The 22004-nt window shown below is 38.7% G+C and overlaps 1 protein-coding gene and 1 long non-coding RNA gene across 3 annotated transcripts in view; one reads left to right on the top strand and one right to left on the bottom strand.

Moving 5' to 3' along the window:
* LOC116701860 (zinc finger MYM-type protein 4) overlaps positions 1-22004 on the bottom strand; it is a 33905-nt gene that overhangs the window by 5911 nt on the left and 5990 nt on the right. The window contains exons 3-33 of one of the 2 annotated variants that reach the window (XM_032535880.1): positions 21862-22004; positions 21565-21633; positions 18731-20555; positions 18176-18265; positions 16458-17042; positions 15930-16003; positions 15546-15701; positions 14920-15080; positions 14665-14824; positions 14367-14570; positions 13540-13699; positions 12478-12542; positions 12026-12279; positions 11230-11419; positions 10303-10503; positions 7842-7992; positions 7322-7476; positions 6926-7030; positions 6158-6399; positions 5369-5549; positions 4913-5107; positions 4528-4678; positions 4124-4239; positions 3482-3622; positions 3137-3287; positions 2820-2992; positions 1819-1954; positions 1048-1188; positions 919-956; positions 429-546; positions 109-221 (exon numbers count right to left, since the gene is read on the bottom strand). The exon at positions 21862-22004 is cut by the window's right edge and continues 54 nt beyond it. In XM_032535880.1, coding sequence (XP_032391771.1) covers positions 109-221; positions 429-546; positions 919-956; positions 1048-1188; positions 1819-1954; positions 2820-2992; positions 3137-3287; positions 3482-3622; positions 4124-4239; positions 4528-4678; positions 4913-5107; positions 5369-5549; positions 6158-6399; positions 6926-7030; positions 7322-7476; positions 7842-7992; positions 10303-10503; positions 11230-11419; positions 12026-12279; positions 12478-12542; positions 13540-13699; positions 14367-14570; positions 14665-14824; positions 14920-15080; positions 15546-15701; positions 15930-16003; positions 16458-17042; positions 18176-18265; positions 18731-20555; positions 21565-21633; positions 21862-21981 — 6621 coding nt within the window. In that variant the 5' untranslated portion in view covers positions 21982-22004. The remainder of the gene's footprint in view (positions 1-108; positions 222-428; positions 547-918; positions 957-1047; positions 1189-1818; positions 1955-2819; positions 2993-3136; positions 3288-3481; positions 3623-4123; positions 4240-4527; positions 4679-4912; positions 5108-5368; positions 5550-6157; positions 6400-6925; positions 7031-7321; positions 7477-7841; positions 7993-10302; positions 10504-11229; positions 11420-12025; positions 12280-12477; positions 12543-13539; positions 13700-14366; positions 14571-14664; positions 14825-14919; positions 15081-15545; positions 15702-15929; positions 16004-16457; positions 17043-18175; positions 18266-18730; positions 20556-21564; positions 21634-21861) is intronic. The other variant, XM_032535879.1, reaches the window with a different exon arrangement.
* The window catches only part of LOC116701900 (uncharacterized), a 25923-nt gene continuing 4705 nt past the window's right edge, over positions 787-22004 (top strand). The window contains exons 1-2 of the long non-coding RNA XR_004335026.1: positions 787-898; positions 9494-9496. This is a non-coding gene — a long non-coding RNA (uncharacterized LOC116701900). The remainder of the gene's footprint in view (positions 899-9493; positions 9497-22004) is intronic.

Here is a 22004-nt window from a genome sequence, read left to right as displayed (position 1 = left end):
GTGTCTGACGGGCCGGTTGGAGTTGAGATGAGTAGCGGCAGTAACAGTCACAGTACAAGGTTCAAATGTGAATGTGAAAATGAAAATGATCAATGTTGATTCACATACCGGTAAAGGCAGGCCCAAAGGCACTGGTGTGTACTGACTGTACATGTTCATAGGCAGAGGAACGTACATCGGCACTGGGACAGGCAGGACTATGACTTTAGGAAAAAAGTTGTCTTCACACAACAACAAAAGAAGAGAACAGAACCAACATCAAAACTCTTCATCCAGGAAAGATCATATTTGTAGATTTTACCATGAGTAAAGATATGTGTCTCATATGGACAAAACTAAAAACATGGGTACATAGTGCATCTTTTTGTATTGCATCACAAAGACCGAATTTGGCAAAGTATTTAAAAATCCTGTAAGTGATTCTTTACCTGTCTGTGCCTCTGTGTCGACAGTCTGTGTGGTGCAGGAGACTCCCTTGTTGTGGACCAACGGTGTGCAGAGCATGGACTTGTTCTTCAGCTCCTTGGGGACGGTTTGGACACTGGCCTGTGGAACAGACAAATATTAATTAACAATTAACACTAACAATAATTCAAACATGGGTTAAATCTGAGCTAAATCAAACATGTGCTGAGACTACAGGAGTTAGCTTTTAAAAAAGGTTAGATGATAGCCACGTGGAGGACTTCTTACATTATATGTCATTTAGCTGACGCTAATCCAAAGCAACTTACAATTGCTATATACAGTATATGTCAGAGGTGGCACGCCTATGGAACAACTATGCGTTAAGTGTCTTGCTCAGGGACATTGGTTAAGGTATTGCAGTGGGAATGTAACCCAGATCTCCCACACCAAAGGCATGTATCATATCCACTGTGCCATCACCACCCACTTGGTATTTAATAGTAAACTTACATGTCCAACAACCTTTGTTTGAATGTCAGGGACAGAGACTGTAGAGAAATGACAAAGTTGGAGTCAGAAAAACAAATATTTCCATCTTCATGTGTCACAATAAATAGCGTTTCTACAGTATGTGCATACATAATGTCTGTGTGTGTAGACCATGCTGTGCAGAGCTGGCAGAGGAACTGGACTGCCACGCCAAAGTGCTAGCAAGTGAGATAACGTTAGCAATGACGGGGAAGGACTCCACTGGGCCTGAAGATCTGGGCGGTGTAGAGACTGCAGGCAGAAAAGAAAGAGTGTTCAGCAGTGGCTGTCAGTGATTGATCTTACAACATTTTATACAGTAAATAAATTAGAAATATTTAGGCAGATCTAAAAACCCAACAACCTGACTCAAAGTAAGTCGTGGGTCTGCTAGAGTTACTGTACATTACTTGTTCAGCACCAAACAGCAGACAGACACAGTTAGAGAATAACTGGAGAACATAGTGGAGCACTTAGCAGCTAAATAGACAGATAGTTCCCTCAGGACTTACATTCATCCGGTGGACAGAAACACAACTCCACATGAATGATGTATGTAATAAATGTGTGTCTGTAACTGCTGGATGTGTACATAAGCACATGTTTGCTTAAGCTTATCATATCAGTGTATGCATTGCTACCACAAGAAAACGCCCAGCGTTCTACGTAGGTTTAAAACAAAGAGGCAGAAATTAGGAGTATACACAATTTCTGGACAAGGCTAAAATCTAGTAAACGTCCGGTTTGGCTCTTTGTGATTTTTTTCTGATGTTAACTTTCAGTCCCACAAGGACGACAACATCAGACATAAACAATAAGAGAGTCAGAGTTAGTGAAGCAATGAAACAGACAAAAAAAACATTGAATGTCAACAACACGTACCTGTGTTGACCAGCTTGACCTTTTGATTGCAGAAATGTAAGAGACATCTCATGTCACAGAAGCGTTTAACCTCTCCCAGCATGGGAAGACTCTGCCCCAGTTTACCGTTGCGGCTGCAGGTGTCACACTTGGCAGCCTGAGAGCAAGCAGACCAGTAATGTGTACAGAGCACCTCATGGCTATCATCAATTTGAACAACTTAGGTGTTTCGACTTGCTTATATGCAGGTTGGCTGACATAAAGGATTATTTGATTTGTCAGTTTATCAACTGAATATTGTCCTAATTAATTATTTGGTCTATTTAACAATTTCCCAGAGCCCAAAGGGATGTCTTCAACTGTCCAAAACTCAAACATACTCAGTAGTCTATACTCAGTAGTCTATCCGAGAAGGCAATTCTGGAAGCTGTGCATTTTTATAATTTCTGGTTTAAAAACAACAAACTAGTCAAATCAAAGTAATTCCCAATTAATGTTTTGCCAATCTTTTGAAGGACACCTAAATAAGCTGTCTCTCTACTGTATGTTTGAACCGTTCCTCCACTCTACTTCACACTTGCTTTCTTGGATACCCAATGAACTTGGGGTTTGGATTTTGGAGCATTTGGACATTGGATATTAAAAACTGTGACTAAAACAAAAACGGCCGAACAATAAACTGCTGGTGCAGCTTTCTGTTGACATGCTCTAGACAGCAGCAGGGGTGGGAGAGGTTTACCGGCTGGGGCTGCGGTTCACTTTTTGCACCTTCCAATGTAACATGATTGCGAGATATGCCAAGCAAAATGTTTTTTACTTTCCTTGAACACAAGCGGATAGCTTACAGGAACATCGCTGTATAAATCACGAGTAAAATGATCTGAATTCTACATTCCTTACCCTGAGCTAATAAAAACCTAAAAAGTGCAATAAATAAAAGAAAAGCAAAACTACATTGAGTACTACATTGTCTACAACCGGAGGGTAATTTGTGCAATGGGTGAACTCCCACGTGTACTTACATGGCAGAGAAGGCTTTTGTAATTTGAGCTGCAGTCCTCAGAGCAGAAGTCCTTGTTAGCGCCTTCGTACTTTGCTGTCACCACTGCCTTAGAAAAGGAGAAGCAGTAAGCACACCAGCCGCAGTGTTTGCCCCACTTCTTTTCCAGCTCAAGCTGAAAAAGCATCTTGCAGCCTGACAGGAGAGAAAGGAGAGGCTCAGGGATTGTTGACCTATTTTCAATCCTGAATTTCACTGTCCGAATTTGAATATTATTCATTATACAAACAAGGCTCCACCATCCTGCATTAGACTTATTAAACTTATGTGTCCAATTACCATCACTGCAGAAGTCGCAGTCTTTGCCCTCGAATTTCCGGACATGTCTGATGATCCTTTCATTGTTACAATATTCACATTTGCCTGTGATGTTGTTGACCCTATTAAACTCTTGAAAACAGGTCTGGCCACACACAAAATTAATTCTTCCCTGCACAGACACACAGACACACACAGATATTATAACAAATGTATTCACACAAATGTCACCATGTACATTACTGTTTCTTAAAAATAAACAGTGCAAATCAATAGACATATCATGAGATTCAATTAGATCCTCTAGTTCAACAAATGTTTTGCTTAAGTTGCCTATTGTTTCTTAAAAAAACAGACACTGCACACCTTTTTCTGGATGACTTTGGGTGAAGCTTTTAAAATGCACCCACACTGGGCACATGGCAGTTTCTCTGGTGGTTTGAGGAAGTCACATTGGGTTTGATCAGCAGCTCCCGTTGAGTTAACGGCCATGTCTTTCTGGGACTCCTGTGGCATAAGACAACATATGCAAAAGGTTTTAAACCTGTATGAAATGAATATGGTATCTAATACAACACAATCATAAAGTAGGCTGGCCATGATAACTAATGAAGGAACAGGTCGCCCAATGCAACAGCATGGCTCCTTTATGTTTTTTAAACAGTAAAGTGAAGATAGGAAGAAGGTATAACAACTATAGTTAGGCAGTTTGTTTGTTGTTAGGATAAATATATTAATCAGTCAGATTTATGTGCTTATCTTAGATCTCAGCTGACACCTCCAACCAAACCTTTTTTTTTTTTTTTTAAATCTCCAAAATTACTCCTCCGAGTTGTCACTCAGGCAGAAAAGGCACACAAGATGTTCTTTGGTTTGTTCTTATACCAACTGCCTCTTTTGTCTACAACTACTAGCTTCTAGCATAAAAGCAGCTAATTCTACCACTACTGGTTAATTTATCATAGAATTAAGAGTTTTAAACATTGTAAAAGCTGTAGGTTGTATGACCTTAAAAGACATGGCACAGGTTAAAGTGCAGAAGTTTCTGATGGAGGCATCTGACATGGCGAGGTGGCAGGCTGGTAATGTAATCTTACCACAGTGGTCACAATTCAGTGGAGTGCCTGTGGAGAAAAGTAAATTTCATGATAAAAATTTGGCCAAATAGTAAAAGCAAATACGAATACCACAAGGACTAATATCACATGATTGCAATAAACAACCTCTGCAGGGCTCTGAGGTTTCATGGAAGTAGACTATTCTTGTCAATCTGTATTTTAGGCTATTAAACTTTAGGTCCCCTGACAGAACTACTTGATTCAATGAAAGCTGGAATCCTTTTAACGGACGAGAGAGAGCGAGAGAGAGAAGGACAAAGAGCGACTGTGTTGTCACAAGTTACAGTCCAGTACCTGATGCACTGACAGCCTGGATCTTGGATGCCATCACACAACTGTTGGTGCAGAAGAGCTCCACCATATCCTCACTGTTTTTGTTTTCAAACATGTCTTTCATTAAATGGGCGCTGCGGCACATGACACACGGAAGCAGTGTTTTGATTTTCTGCAAAGTGACAAAAACAGCACAGAGAAAATACTGTCACTTCACCAGATTTAATATTCAGTTCATTTTAGTTTTGTTTTTGATATATCCTCACAGCATATATATTTTTCAAAGTGTCGCCCTTAAATAACATTTTTGTTTTATCTTCTTATTTTATAATTGCCTTTTAATTAAATAATTCTGTTTTATTCCCTTTAAAAGAAACAACAACTAGATGTTTCGATGTTTTGTTACCTGTTTGAATTGGGCCAGACACTCTGCATCGCAGAGTTTTTTGCTGCCGTCCTCCATCCTGAGCGTGATAGGTGTCTTGCAGGGGGAACGGCAGTTCTCACAGATGGACAAGTTGTTCATGTTGCAGAAGCGGAGAAAACAGGGATTGCTGCAGATCTTGTGGACAACGTCCTTCTGTATGATCTCATGTTTGCTCTGCAGGAGGATAAAGAAAGGACAGTTTGCCAAACACAATTCACACATATTTCAATTGAAATCATATAAACCTGGATAACAAAAGGGCAGTGAGCTGAAATGTTTGTGGGTGAGAGGATTTTTTTAAATTCAATATTCATAAAAAAATGTTAAAACAAATATGTGTATTGCTTTTTTAAAATTACTTTATGACTTTATGTCATTGTATCAATAAAGAAACATAAAATATAATTAGAACTTTTGGAATCTGTTGTTTCTTACAATGCAATATCTGCTGCACATGCTGCATTGTGATTGTGACGCGACTGGCACAAGGGGTATTTTGGTGGACATGATACTCTTATAGCTGAAGGAGGACAGGCAGGACTGGCTGCAGAAATCCTTCATTGTCCCCTCATTATCCACCAGGGCCTGGATGACGTTCTGTTGCGGTGTTATCCCTCTGAGAGTACGAGAAGGATCAGTTGTGATCAGTTTAAAGTCTGCAATCTTAGACACATACATGCGTAGATATAGCGGAGATAGGGCTGGGTGATAATTCAATATGCCTATATGTCATTCAGTGAAATCATATTGGGATGAAATCCTATATCGAGATATCGTGATGTACAATTACGTCGTCTAAATTGTTAATTACAAGCACATACTAACTTAATTTTCACAGAAAATCTGTTGTGAAACATTTTGAAGGAATCTCATTTGAAGAATTGCGGATTTGTATTAACATCGCACCATTTTTGTGCTTGCATGTAAACAGTCCGTATATAGATGAACACTTTCTTCTTTTTTCCCTCTATAATATCACTTCAAACTGTTTACCACATTATCAATGACTATTTATCTGAAATCTCATTGTAAAAAATATTTTGTGAAACCAAACTAATTGTCAATGTATTTGGTCAAGAATATTATTTCATCTGGTTTTCTACATATCGCCCAGCCCTAAGACATTTAAAATTAATTAAATTGAAATTTCTCAGAGGAAAGGGAGAAATGTTGTGATAAAGATGGCATTGATTAGCAAATAAAACAAACTAATGTATGACTCACTGAAGGCAGAAGTGACAGGTCTTCTTAACTTGTTTCCTGTGGTAAAATTTCAAAAGGCAGGGAGTGGAGCAGAAGATGTCAGCATGGCCCTTCCTCTGGTAAACAGTCTCCCCGTCCTTTAGGACCTGTTTGCAGTTGGAGCAAGACGCAGGCAAATCCATACGGGTGAGAGTGGGTGCTGTAGACGTGGGTGTAGACAAGTCTCCCGTCAAGGAGAAGACCGAACCGATCTTCAAGTGCTCCTGTCAGAAACCAAATAGTAAGATGATGTACAGTGATGACAGTTCTCAATAACATGCTGGAGAGTTGGATACATTTCTAAATGTTTACTAGTGTGTGTTTTCCTACTGTTTTCTACTGTTCTGCTGGTGTAGAAGAAATATATTTCAATGCCAATCAACTTGTTTGTTTTCTAAAATCAGCTTTTATAATTCTAAAAACATATCCAGTTTTCTTTTTTGTTTAAAGATACAGAACACAGTTGTGCCGTAAAATAAGGTTTTTAAGATTCAATTACAGACAGGCTTTACAAGTATTTACTGCTTTACTGAAGGTGAAATCAGCTCCACCTCAAATACATCCAACAAAAATGCTGGTAACATATTAGTGCATCACTCAATATTCCTATATTATACTGTATATAAAACTGTGAATGGGGCCATTTGGCAATATGAGTAATTTTAAGCTCCTTCATCTGTCGACATGTTTTATGCTCCCTTGTAAAAAGATGACTTTGTGATCTCCTATGGAGAGTTTAATGTGTCCCACCTTGGCCACATCATCTCCTGCTTTAGGCTCATCCTTGATGTTTTCAGTGGAAATGGATGATGGGAGATTCTGGTTGTACTCCTCATCAATGGGCTCTTCCTTTATCTGGATGAGGAGTGAAGAAAGAGCCAGGTTCGCTGTGTCACTTTAGATACTAACTTTACCATATCTATATTCTTATGTGTGTACACAGCAATATAACAACATTCCCAGAGAAGAAATACTTTGCTGTAGTGCAACTAATGTTATCAGCCACAAAATCGGTCAAATTGCTATACGCTACACCACACACACACATCACTGCAAACATAAACCATATACATGCTGTGGTTTAAAGTCCTGCCTTGATTTTGGTGTGTTACAATTATTACAGAAAACCTTATACATAATACTCACACAGCCCAGATTTGGTATGGATGGCTTCACATCCTTAATGTCATTCTCTTCAGGTGTTATTGACGGCTTCACATCCTTAATGTCATTCTCTTCAGGTGTTATTGACGGCTTCACATCCTTAATGTCATTCTCTTGAGGTGATAGGCTAATCCTTTCTATAAAGACATGGTAAAACACGAATCAAATAGATATGGATCAAATGGAACACATGATGTCTACAGAGAGATTTTTCTTTGCTGAACAGATGATGATGAACAGATTAAAACAGAGGAGCTCTAACTCAGTGAAGAGATTGGAAAAGCTTCTGGTTTTAGTGTAATTATTTAGCAAAATAAGCCGCCAGTGAAACCTATTCTTTGTCGTACGTTTGTAAACTGCTCATAATATAATGTCATAAATATTTCTATAATATGAAATCATTCTGTGCAGAACTATGTAACAATGCAAGTAAAGGCAGCGATGAGAGTGAAAGTGGGAGGGAAGAGATACAGTTTTATTTTCTAGTTAGTCGGTGCAGTACCTGCCACAGTGGAAGACTGAGCCTTGTGTACCATCATACATCTGTTGCTACAGTAGAAGTCCAACGTGCCCTTATCGTTTTCTTCTTCAACCATGTCCGATAAGCGATGGGACGTCTGGCACATGGGGCACAGCTGAGGCGCCTGAACTTTCTGTAAAGATATTTAAAAAAAACAGCAGAGAAAAAGTGAGGCACAGTGCAGGATCAGTAAGCGTCATATAATAGTGTTTGAACCTGTAACGTATCCAGTTTATTTAACAACCAATCCACTTTGCTGCCACTCCGCTCTGTAAATCTCTCTAAAACAAAACAAACAGAAATTACTTAATTCGGCTGTTCGTATATGAAGCCTCTTTCCGACCAAGTACTTACACTACCTACATAGTTATGGGAACAGTCCACTTCTAAACAGTTCTACTAACTACTCTCCCCCAAAACCGTTTTTTCCATTTGCATTCGCACTGGCCAAGTGGCCATAGGAGGGGTAAGGAAGCAAGCACGACAACGGCCTTTTTGGTGTTGTCACTTGACTTTAGCGCCACATAAAAGAACAAACCACGGCTGTATTTAAAGACTAGGCTGGAGTACTTAACAAAGAAACACAGGAGATGAAGGCGCCAGTGTAATATGATACTAATTAAATATGATGGAAGAAGAAGAGAGTGCAACAGGCAAACAAAACGACCGGATTACCAATTAACTGGTTGAATGTGTGATGTTTGTCTTATGAGTTAGCATACGTAGGCAAATTGCAACAGACAGTGAAGAAGTACTGTTTGTGTTTAAGACGTTGCTAGGTAAGGCTCACATCAGCTAGATAACTTTTTTTTACAACTTTGGTCAGAACAAGGCAGGATTAGCTGGGCGACTTCTTCTAAACCAGGGACACTTGTGGAATACCCGCAGAACAGAGACATAAGTAGTAAGTAGTTCTTTTGTGGATTATGGTGAACTAGTGTGTGTTGCAGCAGTGTTTTGCCATTGAGAACGAGCTAGCGTGCTACAGTTAGCCACCTAGTTAGCTCACCAGGAGAGTAAAGGCAGAGGAAATTCAGAAATCCGTATCTCACTCAAAACAGCATGGATAGTTTTTTTTTCAAGTTTGTATGTGTGTGGAAACACCAGAGACACAAAATAACACCCAAAATTCCAGAAAAAGTGTTTTTTCATAACATGGGCACTTTAAGGCATTTTTATTTTCCAATTACTTCGTTTTCCAAATTTCTTTTTTGGTCTAAGAACATGTTTAAGTACTTATCTATTATTTTTTTTTCCTAAATCAATGCAACACAACTTAATATGTGCAAAATGTAATGAAATAAGTTTGATGATTAAGAGACCGACTCATGTTGCCTTTACATAAACACACTGCTTGGCGTATTTATAGCTTAGTAAAATTCATGGTCTTCAGTACTGCATAATAATGTGCCAGTTTGTACATTGCTAATGTGGAAGTTGTAGATATACCAACACCAGTTCCTTAAAGGGGAACTACCGTTGTATTTCCCAACCTGGACCCAATTTCCTATGTTTTTGTGTATAAGTGACTGATGCAACAACAATCTTTGACATTGGCCCAGTATGAAGCATGATAGCTGCAGTTGGCAGCGGCAAAACAAGCTACAATGTAAGTTAATAGGGAAATTGTCCAGCTTGTATTTACCTTCACCAAAGTTCTGGTTTTGCTACTGACCGGTTCAGATTAATATTCTAAGAGTTTGAGTTCATGGAAAGGATTCCTTCAGAGATAGACCTTTTAAAACCTCTTTGAGACCTCTCTTTTTAACCAGAAACAGCTCAGGAGTCGCTGGTGCTAAACCAACCACAATCCATTTAAAAAAAGCTATATTTTTAGCGTGTATAGAGCAAACGTATTTTCACATGTAAATCGTAAACCTTGTTTATTTTAATCAAAACTAAAGTTGGGACGGTTGGAAAAGTGGAAAGACGACACAAAATAGCTTTTCATAGTTTTATTTGGTTTCTGTCGACTTTGAATGAAGTGTATTCTACAATGCTAAAATTACTATTTACGTGGAGTCTGGTGGGTTCAGTGAATACAGTTACGCACGTTTTTGTGTTTAAAAAAAAGATCTTATGTTTTAACAGAAAGGTTGACAGAAAGGTTGACCTCCTTAGAAATCCTTTCCATAATGTTGGAAGACACTTAGAATATTAATCTGAGCCTGTCAGCGGCAAAACGAGCACTTTTGTAAAGGTGAATAGTATACAAGGTGGACAATTGCCCTATTAACTTACATTGTAGCTTGTTTTGCTGCTGCCAACATCAGCAATCTTGATTTATACTGGACCACTTTCAAAGATTAGTGTTCCCATTAGTCACTTAGACACAAAAACATAGGAAAATAAGGTCCAGGTTAAAAAAAAATTGTAGTTACCCTTTAATATTTACTGTCCTGGTGAAATTAAGTGATCGTGATTTGAAATTTGATTTCCGCACCTCTTTGAACTCGATCAGACATGCTTCACTGCAGAGTGTTTTACTGCCGTCGTCCTCCTTCAGCAGAATCCGTTTTTCGAGGTCGACAGAGCCGCAGACGTCACAAATAGGCACCGGTAAGTTGTTGATTCTGTGGTTGTTGATGAAACATTTGCTGCAAATTCTTTGCATCAAGCCATCCAGGGTCATCCTGAATTTGCACTGAGGGTGATAAAGGAGCATGTGGATTGATAGTATTGTGGTAATTCTGAATATTTTTTTAGTTTTTGTATATCCCATGAGAAGGATTGAAAGAATTGATACTACTAACAAGTATAGTGTGATATAGCTAGTGTGTAAAGTGTTGACAGACAAAACAAAGGCATTGGTGATTTTGGTCTTCTCATGGGATTTGTTGAAAACAAGAAAAATATAAAACAGCCTTTACAGCCAAACTTGACCATGAAATATCATATCACACTAGTCTCGCATTGCCAGACCACCTTCATGCTGCAGAGCGGATGAAGGTCTGCCACCTACGTGATGGTAGAAAAACGTGCTCTGGTTTATTATTTTTATTATTTCTTTAAACCAATCACAGTCTTCATGGGCAGTGCTAAGCGCCGGACGGAGCTGCTGCAAAAAAGTTGTGCGAGAGGAAACTCCAATTAGATAGATAGCTAGCTGTCTGGATCTGAGGAGCAGTTAACAAAAGTACTTATAAATCCACCAGAGTTTAAAATTCCTATAAAAATGAAAGCCGAAGGAAACTAAATGCATCCGGCAGAAAATCCTGCGGCACCGGAGCAACCCCGGAAGTGGTACGTCAAGGATATAGACTACAACGCACCAACAAATAACTGCACAATCCTCAAAGTAACACATTAAAAATAAGTGAAGTAACTAAACGTCAAACAAAAACTAAGAATCAATTAATTTCTTTCTTACGTAGCAATATTTGGCGCACATCTTGCACTCAGACCGAAGTCCTGTTGAAGTTGATGTAGATGCGGTTTTGGGGGAAGATGTTTTTCTCTTGCAGTTAACAGAAGCGAGGCAGGCTTCGCTGCACAATTCCTTCATGGTTCCTGAATCATCCACCGGAGCCAGGATAATGTCGTGAGGCCGCATTACCACCCTGAGGGAAGGAGATCAACATGGGATTCATGATTCACTTCAAAATCTCTGATAAAAGCCAGGATTTTTAGTGTATGATAATTACATTTACAAAGAAAAGCAACAAATTCTTACAACTTTTGAATTTTGTTTTTCTTGAAAACAATTCCCCACGTAAAGCAAAAGATTAAACATACACTTCATGTGTGTTCATAGCTTTGTTATTAACTTGTTTTGAGTACATAGATACCAGTTTCTGGTAGTTTTTGAAATACAGCTATTTTCTTATCATATATTAGGTCTTTAGGCACATAGGCAGACAGCGTTTTCTGAAATATAATGAAATAAATATTAAGAACAGTAGTCCCATGTGCCAAAAACAGAAAATGGAAACTAAATGTTTTAATTGTTGGAACAAATTATTTAAATGTTCAACTTTTCAAATAGTTGCAGATTATTTATCATAACTTCTATTTGTTAACAAATGTGAATGTAATTATTTGATATTTTGACTGATTCTCTCTTTAATACATATGTACACACAAAACAAAAAATATCATCTCACTAAAAAGGAGAAAAAATGACATATAGACATGGAAAACCACGAAGATAAACATCTTTGACTCACTGGAAGCAGTTGTAGCAATTTTTGGTGGCTAATTTGTTGTGCGGATGTCTTTCAGAAAGGCATTTGGCTGAACAAAAAACATCCAGTGAATTCTTCGGCTGGTAATGCTTCTCTCCTCTGGACAGTGTCTCGCCACAGCTGCAACAGGCAACGCAGGAGGCTTTAATGATGAATGTTGATGTGTTGTCCAACTCAGCAGCTGCAGGGGCGTCATTTTCGTTCAGAGTGGAGTCTTTACTGATCTTTGCTTCCGTCTGTGAGTAGAATGAAGGACAAGAATGACAGTGAGTGATAATGATCACAGAAGACAGCTTTATTTAAGACATAAAGGCATCAAGTTAACAAATGCTGTTTCTGCTTTAAATAGCTCTAGCGTGGAACAGATTTAACTCACACCTTCATGTTTTTACTGTTACACCATTAAATTAATTTATTGTAGGAAATATACTCACAGGATTCAATTGTTGTTTTGATTGTTTGCCTTTTTCCCTCTTCAACTCACCAGAGCTTTCCTTTTCTGAAAAAATAAATCAGAAACCTTGTTGTAGCAGGTTTACTGCTAATACTGTACATAAACTAATCAAATTACATAATTTAACGTAGCCAGAAACTGTAGAAACAGAAGTTATCGTTGGATTTTCAAATTTCCGAACAAATCATGACTAATTAAATGATGCACTCCTCAGCACAATTGGGAAGCCATGATTGACTCACCTGAGGCCAACAGTCATGTGACAACAAGTCTGCCAATCTCCAACTACGACAGGTTGTAAAAATGTAAATAGTTCTGTACGTACAGCATGGGGAGCCCCCTCTTTTTCCCATATTGGTCAAACTTATGGTCACTTAAAATAATACATTGTATATAAATCCCATTTTAATTCAATTTCTGTGAAATAAATTACAGAAAGAAATTCAACTTGCGTTTTTTCTTTTTTTTATGATGTTATGTTGTTACACAGCATAAAAGACATTTTTGAGTTCTCCTTACTTCTCGCCAAAAATGTGCTGTTTCCATAAAGAGCTTCGGCCTTATATTTTTTTGTGACAAACGAGGCCACAGCGACAAGCAACCAGCAAAGGAAACTTTCTCCTATCTGTGTCAGACTATGCTAACCATATTTTGAGGGATGTCAGATGGCATGATAAATTCCTGTAATTAGCAGAAAAAAATGACGAAGATGGTTACAAAACCTGCTCATAGCAGTGCCCCATTTGGTTGTGTCAACTCTTATTAAAATTCAAATGGAGCGCAGGTAGCATATAAAGTAACAAATTTGCGGTTATTACAAACCACTGTGTAACATTTTGGAATGTAATGAATCTTAAACTTTACAGATGTTGACATACTCTGGAACCTCCTGGATCATATTTTATTGTCTCACTGGTAGCTGTAGGAACCCATCCACACAAACACAGCCCATTGTGCTTTTCAATACCCACTAAAGAGATGGAAAGAAAGAAGTGAAAAGACAAGAAATAAATGCCATCTTGACAAAGTTATTGTCCAGTACCTTGAAGCTTGTGTACAATTGCGGGCCGTAGCTTGTAGGACGTCATACAGTTGCGGTTGCAGAAGAGATTCACCACGTTGTCCTCGTTTTTGTAAACAACCATGTCTGAAATTGTCTGAGAAGTGTGACACGTGGTACATTGGTGGAGCGTCTCAATTTTCTGTAGAACAGAAAAAGAAAAGAGAAAGTCAGGGATGTTGCAGAATAATTATTTCATTCAGCAAAACTATTAATCAGTGAGAAAACGTCTCAGTGTCTTGCATTGAGCCCCTAATGGTCCATTTAAGGGATGTTTTACCACAAATACTCACAAGCACAATAATCTGTGGCTGAAAATAGTCCCGATCAAATGCACGGTTTAATCTTGCCACAGTTATTCCTCCTGTTTGGAGGGAGCTAAGACCTATACTGATCTACTTCTGGCCACACATCGTTGGTTTTTTTCTTTTTAAGGAATATCTTGAACATAACAAAAGTATAGATAACCTCAGTTTATTACACAAGAATATTTGACCTCATTCCCGTTTTATTATTGTGCTTATCATAACATACCTATTATTAGTAGTATCATTTCATCAGTGTATTAACATTTTTAATTTCTTGTACATTGCTGGGGACTTAATCAATAAACTAAAGTGAAATAAAACTAAACATGATTTGAATGATTTGAATAATATGCCCCCTGTCCTTTCATGCAAACTATCATTTGCTCCAAGCTTGGACACCATGGTGATGATCTTGGACCTGTGCTATGTGTTTCAGTGTTTAACTTCCAAGGTGTATTGTTTTTGACACTTTAAGTGACCATAATTTTGATATTTCAGCACCTTTTTGAACTCGTCCAGACATTCTTGACTGCAGATGGTTTTGGTCCCCTCCTTCAGCTCCAGCCTCAGCGGTTTGTTGCTGCAGTCGGAGCTGCAGTTTTCACAGACGTCCATGTTGTCCCTGCGGAAATCCTCCAAGCAGAAGTTGCTGCAGAATGTGTGGACAGCCTCATTCAGGGTCATCTCACATGTGGTTTGTGGAATCTAAAGATATAGGAGCAGTGTGTACAACAAAGAGTTTATGAATGTTAAAATGAACACTTTTGTTGAAGAAAAATGACATTTGTTTTTTGCTTACAGTGCAGGATTTTTGGCACATGCTACAGAGCCGCTGTGGTGTTTGGGTGGACCCAGTGTTGGATTTGAAAGAGAGGAGGCAGGTCGTACTGCAGAAGTCTTTCATATTTCCTTTAATGTCCACTACCGCCATGATGAGGTCTAGAGGCTGCGATATCCCCCTGACAGAACAAGAACACATTCAAAAATTGAAACTACTACAACATTATTTTTACACTTCTACTTTGAGACGAAGGGATGTTTTGCACAGACTCACTTGAGGCAGTAATGACACGTCTTGGGGACTGGTTTGTTGATAGGAAACATTTCGAAAAGGCAGTTTTTGGAGCAGAAGACCTCTGCGAAACCCTTCTTCTGGTATGCTGTTTGACCCTTCATCATGCACTTCTTGCAGTGGGAGCAGTTCATCTTTGACGCCTGAAGATGAGAGAGAGAACATAAAGAACGTGGGGTTTACATGCGCACACGTGCAAATAAAGTAAAGCAATACCAAGACCCATGGCATTCAAAATTAAACTGCAATAAGTTACTACACTATATATATATATATATATATATATATGAAAGTGCAGATAACTAAAAGGTAAATATAACTTATTAATGACTGAGCAATGATTGTACAGAATAAATAATGTGAGATTTTAACTAGTAGTAGCTGAGTAGCTCAGAATGAAGCCTTATCCTTGCTTATCCTAAAATGTAGATGGCGTGTACTTAGCTCCGATAATTTTATCTTAAACATTATTTCAAGGGTATTTAAATTAGGCCGACTATAAAGTCATCACATCCTGCACATTTAATGTGCCAAAATAAATTTGTAAATGAAATGTTCACTTGGTAAACAGCATTTCAATTCAACCCAGGAGAAGCGTGTTTCCCTACCTTAGCATAGCTGGGCTTGTTTTGAACGTCTGTGACTGTGGAGGACGTTGGACACTGGTTGTTGTCTTCATGGATGGGCCAATCTTTCACAGACGACTTGACAGACTTACACTCAGATGATAACTGAGAACTCTTGGCTGAAAACTGAAACTTTTCCTGGGACAAAAACAACAACATTGAAATACAACATTGTCACTCAGGAAAACTGCCACTATGTTAAAATCCAGTATTGTTGAGATGTTTAAATATCCTTGCCATTTATAACATAATTTCTAGCTGGGTATAATCGAAAGCCAGAGTGTAAAGAGAAAAACAGGCATCTTTTTTCATACTTTGAACCCATTTTTAATTATGAGAGGAAATGAAAAGAACTTGGATACTCACTATGTCCAGTTTGGGGATTAATATCTTTACTTCTTTCATTCCGATCAATGCAGCTGACAATTTGTTCTTCTTTTCTATAAATAACAAAATCAAACATGGGTGTAAGACCAGGTTTTTGTTACGCAGTTCAAATGCTATACTATTGAATGGCTAGCCATGCAATTCTACACAGACATTCATGATAAAGCTGACGGACTTTGGTTATCCCCTAACTTTTCCTCTAGCAGCACAGGTTTTTAGTTTTGAGAAATATCTCAACAACTGTGGGATGAATTGTAGTGAAATTTTCTTCAAATGTTCAAGGCCTCATGAGTGGATTCTCATGACTTTTGGGATACCCTGACTTTCCCTGTAGCGTTACTAATTAGTCAAAGTTAAAACTTATTCACTGAAAATGATGATTGAAAAATTTAAATAATTTTCTAGATGGAAAATGTTTTAATAAAATTAAAAAACTTCCTAAATGATGGGTCCTAATAACTTTGGTGATGCCCTGACTCTCCTCTCGAGGCACCAGATTTATTTTACCTGTATTTAAGAAGTCAGAGAAACTCCTGCTATCCGCATCAATCCAGTTATTTTGCTTCCCTCCTTTCTTTAGATTTTTTCTCCTCTCCTCATTGTTGACTTTATTGATGTCCATGGTCTCCTTTTCAAGTTCTGAAACACCAGTGTCCTTGTAAGGTGAGCTTTTGTTCTTGGTATCACTGCTCTCTTTGTCCTGCTTCGTCACATCTGGAATCAGAGGCTCTGCTGCTGAGCCGGTTTTGTCGCCATCTTCATCATTTTCCTCATTTCTGACAATGTCGTCATCGGTGTCCATGTCAAAGTCCACATTCATGTCATCATCGCCATCACTGAAAGAAATATGTGTAGCGTCCTCATTGCTACGATGCACTGATTTCTCTGGCGTGTTGATAGCACAGCTCACAGGCATTTCCTCTGACCCGTCATCCCTCTCTGTGTTCACCTCTTTGTCTTTCTCATCATTCAGCTCAGATCCCTCAGTTTCACTCTCCTGCCTCTTGCTCCGGCCTCGGCTACGTTTCCTCAACATTGAAGCTCTGCGGGGTTTTTTGGTTCGAAAAAGGGAGCCTTTTATTAAGGGGAGACCTAGAGGAGATACAGGTACAGCTATGTGAGAAAATTACAACTTTATTATTACTTTTATCACTTGATTACCATTCACCCTCTCCATTTGGTTTCAATGGTTTTCTTTTAAGTCAACTAATTAAACAGAATACCTTGTTTTAGCAATCTGATTGGGCAACTAGACATTTAGACCATGCTCCAATCAGCACGGCAGCACACCCAGAGCCATATGAGCACACCAGGCACATCAGTTGAAAATGTTACGCCACCATTTCTATGACAACTTTACAAAGTTGAATCATGAACCGTTTCTAAAACATTTGTGAAACAAAAGAGAAGCTTCCCAACTAATTTTAATAAAGTGATACATCGGATTTATTTGTTACAACCATGCTCCAGAGTTAATAGTTTGGATCACATCAGCTGTGACGGTGACACGGCGCTTTGATAAAATAGCAGCTACATGTGAATTTCGCGGACACACTGAAACTAAATTTGTTAAAATGTTTATTTGCTGAGCAGTTACAACAAGATTGAGCTAACAAAGCAGTCTGTGTTTATATGTGTGGTCATTGTTCAGTTTGGGACATCCTACGATCTCCTCAAAGTTAACATTACCTTAAAAGGACCAACTCAGGAACCATACACAGTATCGTCCCTGTTGCTTAAAGTTCATGGACGTATAGTATAGTCTAGTATCTATATCTTTCCATTGAAAAAATATTTTTCAGCAGATGTTTTAGTTATTACAAGATTGAGCTAGCAAAGCAGTTTGGTGTTTTGATGAATTTATTCAATTTGGGACATCCCACAATCTCAACAAAGCTAAGATTAGTTTAAGTTAAGTTGTTTAATTTTGAGAGCAAATTGGCCCAGAATATGAATACAGTTTGATTAAAACTCATTTTGTTGGTAAGCGTTGTTGTATAATCACAATATTACAATATAACGCCATAGGGTTAGATTTAACGTCATATTATTTGCACGACAGGGATGATGCTCTTAAGCATCTCTGAAGTTAAAGTAAACCTTTCCTGTAATATTGCTGAATTACCAAGGTCAATGCCAATGAAAATGTCTGCATGGAAAACTTCTCTGACAGAATCAATAATACAGATCAATGGGTAGTCGGAGAGTTTGTGTCCATTACATACCGCTCAGCAGAAGAGAACTGTCTGATTTTTCATTGTCCTCCTCATCATCACTGTTTTCGGAGTTGTCCTGCACATCTGGCTCCAATTCATCTTCAAAGGGAAAGCAAGACATGTATACATTAATAGTACCAAAAGGACAAAGTGTACAGTATATAGTTTAAATTCAATTCAAGATATCAATACAATGCATTTTAAATTACAATTAGATGTGAACAATCATTATTGTTATTATTTATATTATTATTATTTCACTAAAAGCCATTTAAATGATATTGTCCATTAAAGCATACTTATGGCAGTGTTATTGTTTGTTTTTTAACTTGTTAGTGAATATACACTTTTTTTGCCGACGGTTTCACACTGACAGGTGGTGGTAATTTACCACGGAGGAAAAAAGAGAAATTGCCACAGCAATGTTTTGAGGAAGCAAATACAGTCAACTTGTTGTTGTATTTTGTGACTTACACTGTAGGCAAACATAACTTCTGTTGTCTGAAAACACACAGTAGTTTTACTCCACATCAACCCCTTTAAAGTACTGAACTGGACACTGACCTGGAATCTCAATTTCCTCGAAAGATTTCCCTTCGAATTTTTTAAGAGATCCATTCTCCATAGCTGATAGTAGCTCTGAGATTTTTGCGATGTCGACAGCTGCCTCTGGTGTTTGATAGTACTCTCTGTCGGTCTGAATGTCACGGCCCAACAGTTTGGCTAGCTGATCAAGCTCATCTTTTGTGAGGCTGAGAATCTGGAAAAATCTTACAAGGTGCTTATGAAAAATCAAAGAGCGGAGGTTCACTGTGTTCTTTGCACCACAACGAGCTGCAAAAATGCTGGTGCACTGGTGTCCGCGGTGGAAGCTTGAACACGGGGCATCAGGTCTTCCAAATAGGAAGGGATTGTTTTCATGCACGCCACATGCGTCTCTCTTGTTCACAAGCAGTGTAACTGCAGCGAGCATTTTACTGGTCAACGTAACAGCAACTTTGTGGCCACTTTCGGTCTTTAAGTTGATCTTGACGGTGTGCTCGGACAGAATTTGCTCAACCTGTGACTGGCTAACAGCAGCGTCTTCATGAAGTTCAGTCTCGTCCCGTTCCTTAAATGACTCAAGGGTTGCTTTTGAAACTTGGGCCATATTTGTATTTAAGACTGACACTTGTGCAAGTGTCACTCTGAGAAGTGCACTATAGACCGGAGAGCTTGCGTACATCGTTAGACTTTGCACTGCAGAAGCAGCTGTCTTCTCCATGTACTGATAGAAAAGCTGCACATCATGAATGAACGGTACGGTTGGCGTGGTGTTTAATTGTGTCTTTGATAGAGGGACATTTCTCCATTCTTTCGCACACAACTTTATAAATTTCTCTGCTTGACGTATCGTCTTTTTATCAGCATTGTCTTTCAAGGCTCTGGCGAAGTTAATTTCACCAATTTTCATAAGCAAATTTCCCATTTTCTTCAGCACATTTGGTCTGTCACAGAACTTTGTTTCTTCATTGAAGCCAGTGAGCTCTCTGACACCTTCAACAACCTTTCTGAAGTTTTGGGGTTTGATAGCATCTTCAAAGCTACATAACGCCTTTTTCTTCAATATTAACAGGAGTCGTCCTATTAGCCTCAGACTCTTTTTGAGGTCTTCCAAATTTTTCTTTTTTCTTCTATTCATGCAGTACAAACACTTTGCCAGCTCCAGTATAAAAGAATCGTTTAAGATTTCAGATGAAATCTCATCATTCTTCATCGTGTTGAACATCTTCCTCACATCTGATGAGATTTTCGGGAGGTCTGTTGACTCCGCTGCAGCAATCAAAGTTAAGACTTTAGTCTTCACATGTGACTGAGGTTCTGCGGACTTCCTTGCAGAACACTTTAGCATATGTCGCCACACGTCCTTACGAATGTACATGCTTTTACAATATACACAACTTGCAAATGATTTAGCAGTGTTGGGGGTGCTTGGGTTTCTCTTTAATTTAAGTTGTCCACAGCGCGTCTTCAATACCTCCTCATTATGTTTGGTATTTCCTCTGTCTCTTAACTTCTCCAGTAGCGCTTTTCGTTCTTTGGAGTTTTTGCGTAGTCTTAACACTGCAGCTATATCAGGTTCTTCACATCTGTGGGTGAAAAGGTGACGAGAAATTTTAGACTGAGCTACCCCGCAAACATAACAATAATTTCTCTTAGTGAAGGAGTGGTCTTTGAGATCTTCTTCATTTATGTTGGTGAAGGAGGGCTCTTTGAGCTCTTCATCAGAGGAAATATCATCGGGAGAATCGGACTCTGTGAAACTCTGACGGTTGTTCCTGGGAGAAGGTACATAGTCTTCATCCCAGCAGGATGAAGCAGAACTGGAGGGTTCTGCAGAGTCTTCAGCCTGCAATTATGAACAAATCATTTTACACACTTTACATAACTAAATAGAAGTTTGGGGTCCCCTGCTGGAGCTGCTGCCCTGCGACCCGACTCCGGATAAGCGGACAACTATGTATGGATGGACTTTACATAACCAAACACAAAACAATGCTAATCTTGCACTTCCCAAATATGCCATATGAACTAAACATGATATAATTTTTTGACAGTATCCATCCACTAATGGCCAGCTCATAACTCTCATATTGCAGGGCTTTCCTTATAGTCATGCTTGTTGATGAAGTGTTTACAAAATAGCTTATTAGTTTCCACAAGTCTTTACTATTTACAGCCAGTTTCCTCTAGGTGCAACAACAACTTTGGTCAATGTTGCAAATGCAATACATTCAGTAAAGTTCCAATTGGTATAGGTGACTCCTTCCGCAGGTTTCCCCTCATCCCCCTGGTCCAGCTATTGAGCCTGCGAGATATGTGGGGTGCATCTGTGATACATCAGCGTGTTTTTTAGCTTGCGTCTTTGAACAGTTACACACATAGTTGTCAAGCGCTGATTGCGTCTGATCTGGGGCTTTTGTCGGTGAGCTCCAGCCGGAGTTCAGCTGCAAGTAATTACCTGCGTCCTGTAGCAATTGATTTATAGTTCAGAGCAAGATCATCCATTAATATCACCATCGCAACATTGGATCGAGCTTAAATTACAGTCGCCACAACAACAGTGTTTACTGAGTGGTACACATTTATAGAGATGGCTTTGCTAGATGTGGGTCTCTTAACTTTCTCTTCACTATCAACAATCTTCACAAGCAGAATCTTCACATCAGAAAACAGGAGCACACAATCACAAACAGTTTTTGTCAAAATAATTGGCAGATTAATCAATAATGACATAATTGTAAATTGTAGCCGTGAATTAATCACAAGCGGTACAGTTCTTATATAACAGCTTTGCCTAACCCTCCAACGTCTCATCTACCCGGTTTTTAATAAAGGGAAATACATTTAACACTTACACCCTCATCCTCTGGTGAAGATGCAGCATTTACATCTGGTTGTGATGCATTCAGTTCTTTACAGGATTCCTGTTAATATTGAGAATACAGAAAAGTCATGAGGAAATATGAAAACATGACATTTAGAAGTGTGCTGGTAGGAAATGTGTTATTTCAAGGCAAACTTTATAATGTTTAGGTTTTGTTGACAAAATGTTAAATGAAAAAATTTTAGACATTATCAATGACATAATGGCCACTAACTGCCTTTCTTTCAAAAACAAGGCAAATGTTTAAAAAAATAAAAAATAAACCTACTGTTGATCGCCATGGGTAACAGGAGTCCCCGTAGTTGTAAGTTATCTCCGCGCCTGGAGATATTTCTGTCACTGCAAACAGACACAAGTGTGGCTTTCCCTCATAGACAACTTTCTTCATTTCACAGTTGGGACTAACGTGAT

Source organism: Etheostoma spectabile, chromosome 14, assembly GCF_008692095.1.
Source record: "Etheostoma spectabile isolate EspeVRDwgs_2016 chromosome 14, UIUC_Espe_1.0, whole genome shotgun sequence".
Taxonomy (NCBI): Eukaryota; Metazoa; Chordata; class Actinopteri; order Perciformes; family Percidae; genus Etheostoma; species Etheostoma spectabile.
This window is presented reverse-complemented; position numbering and strand designations above follow the sequence as displayed.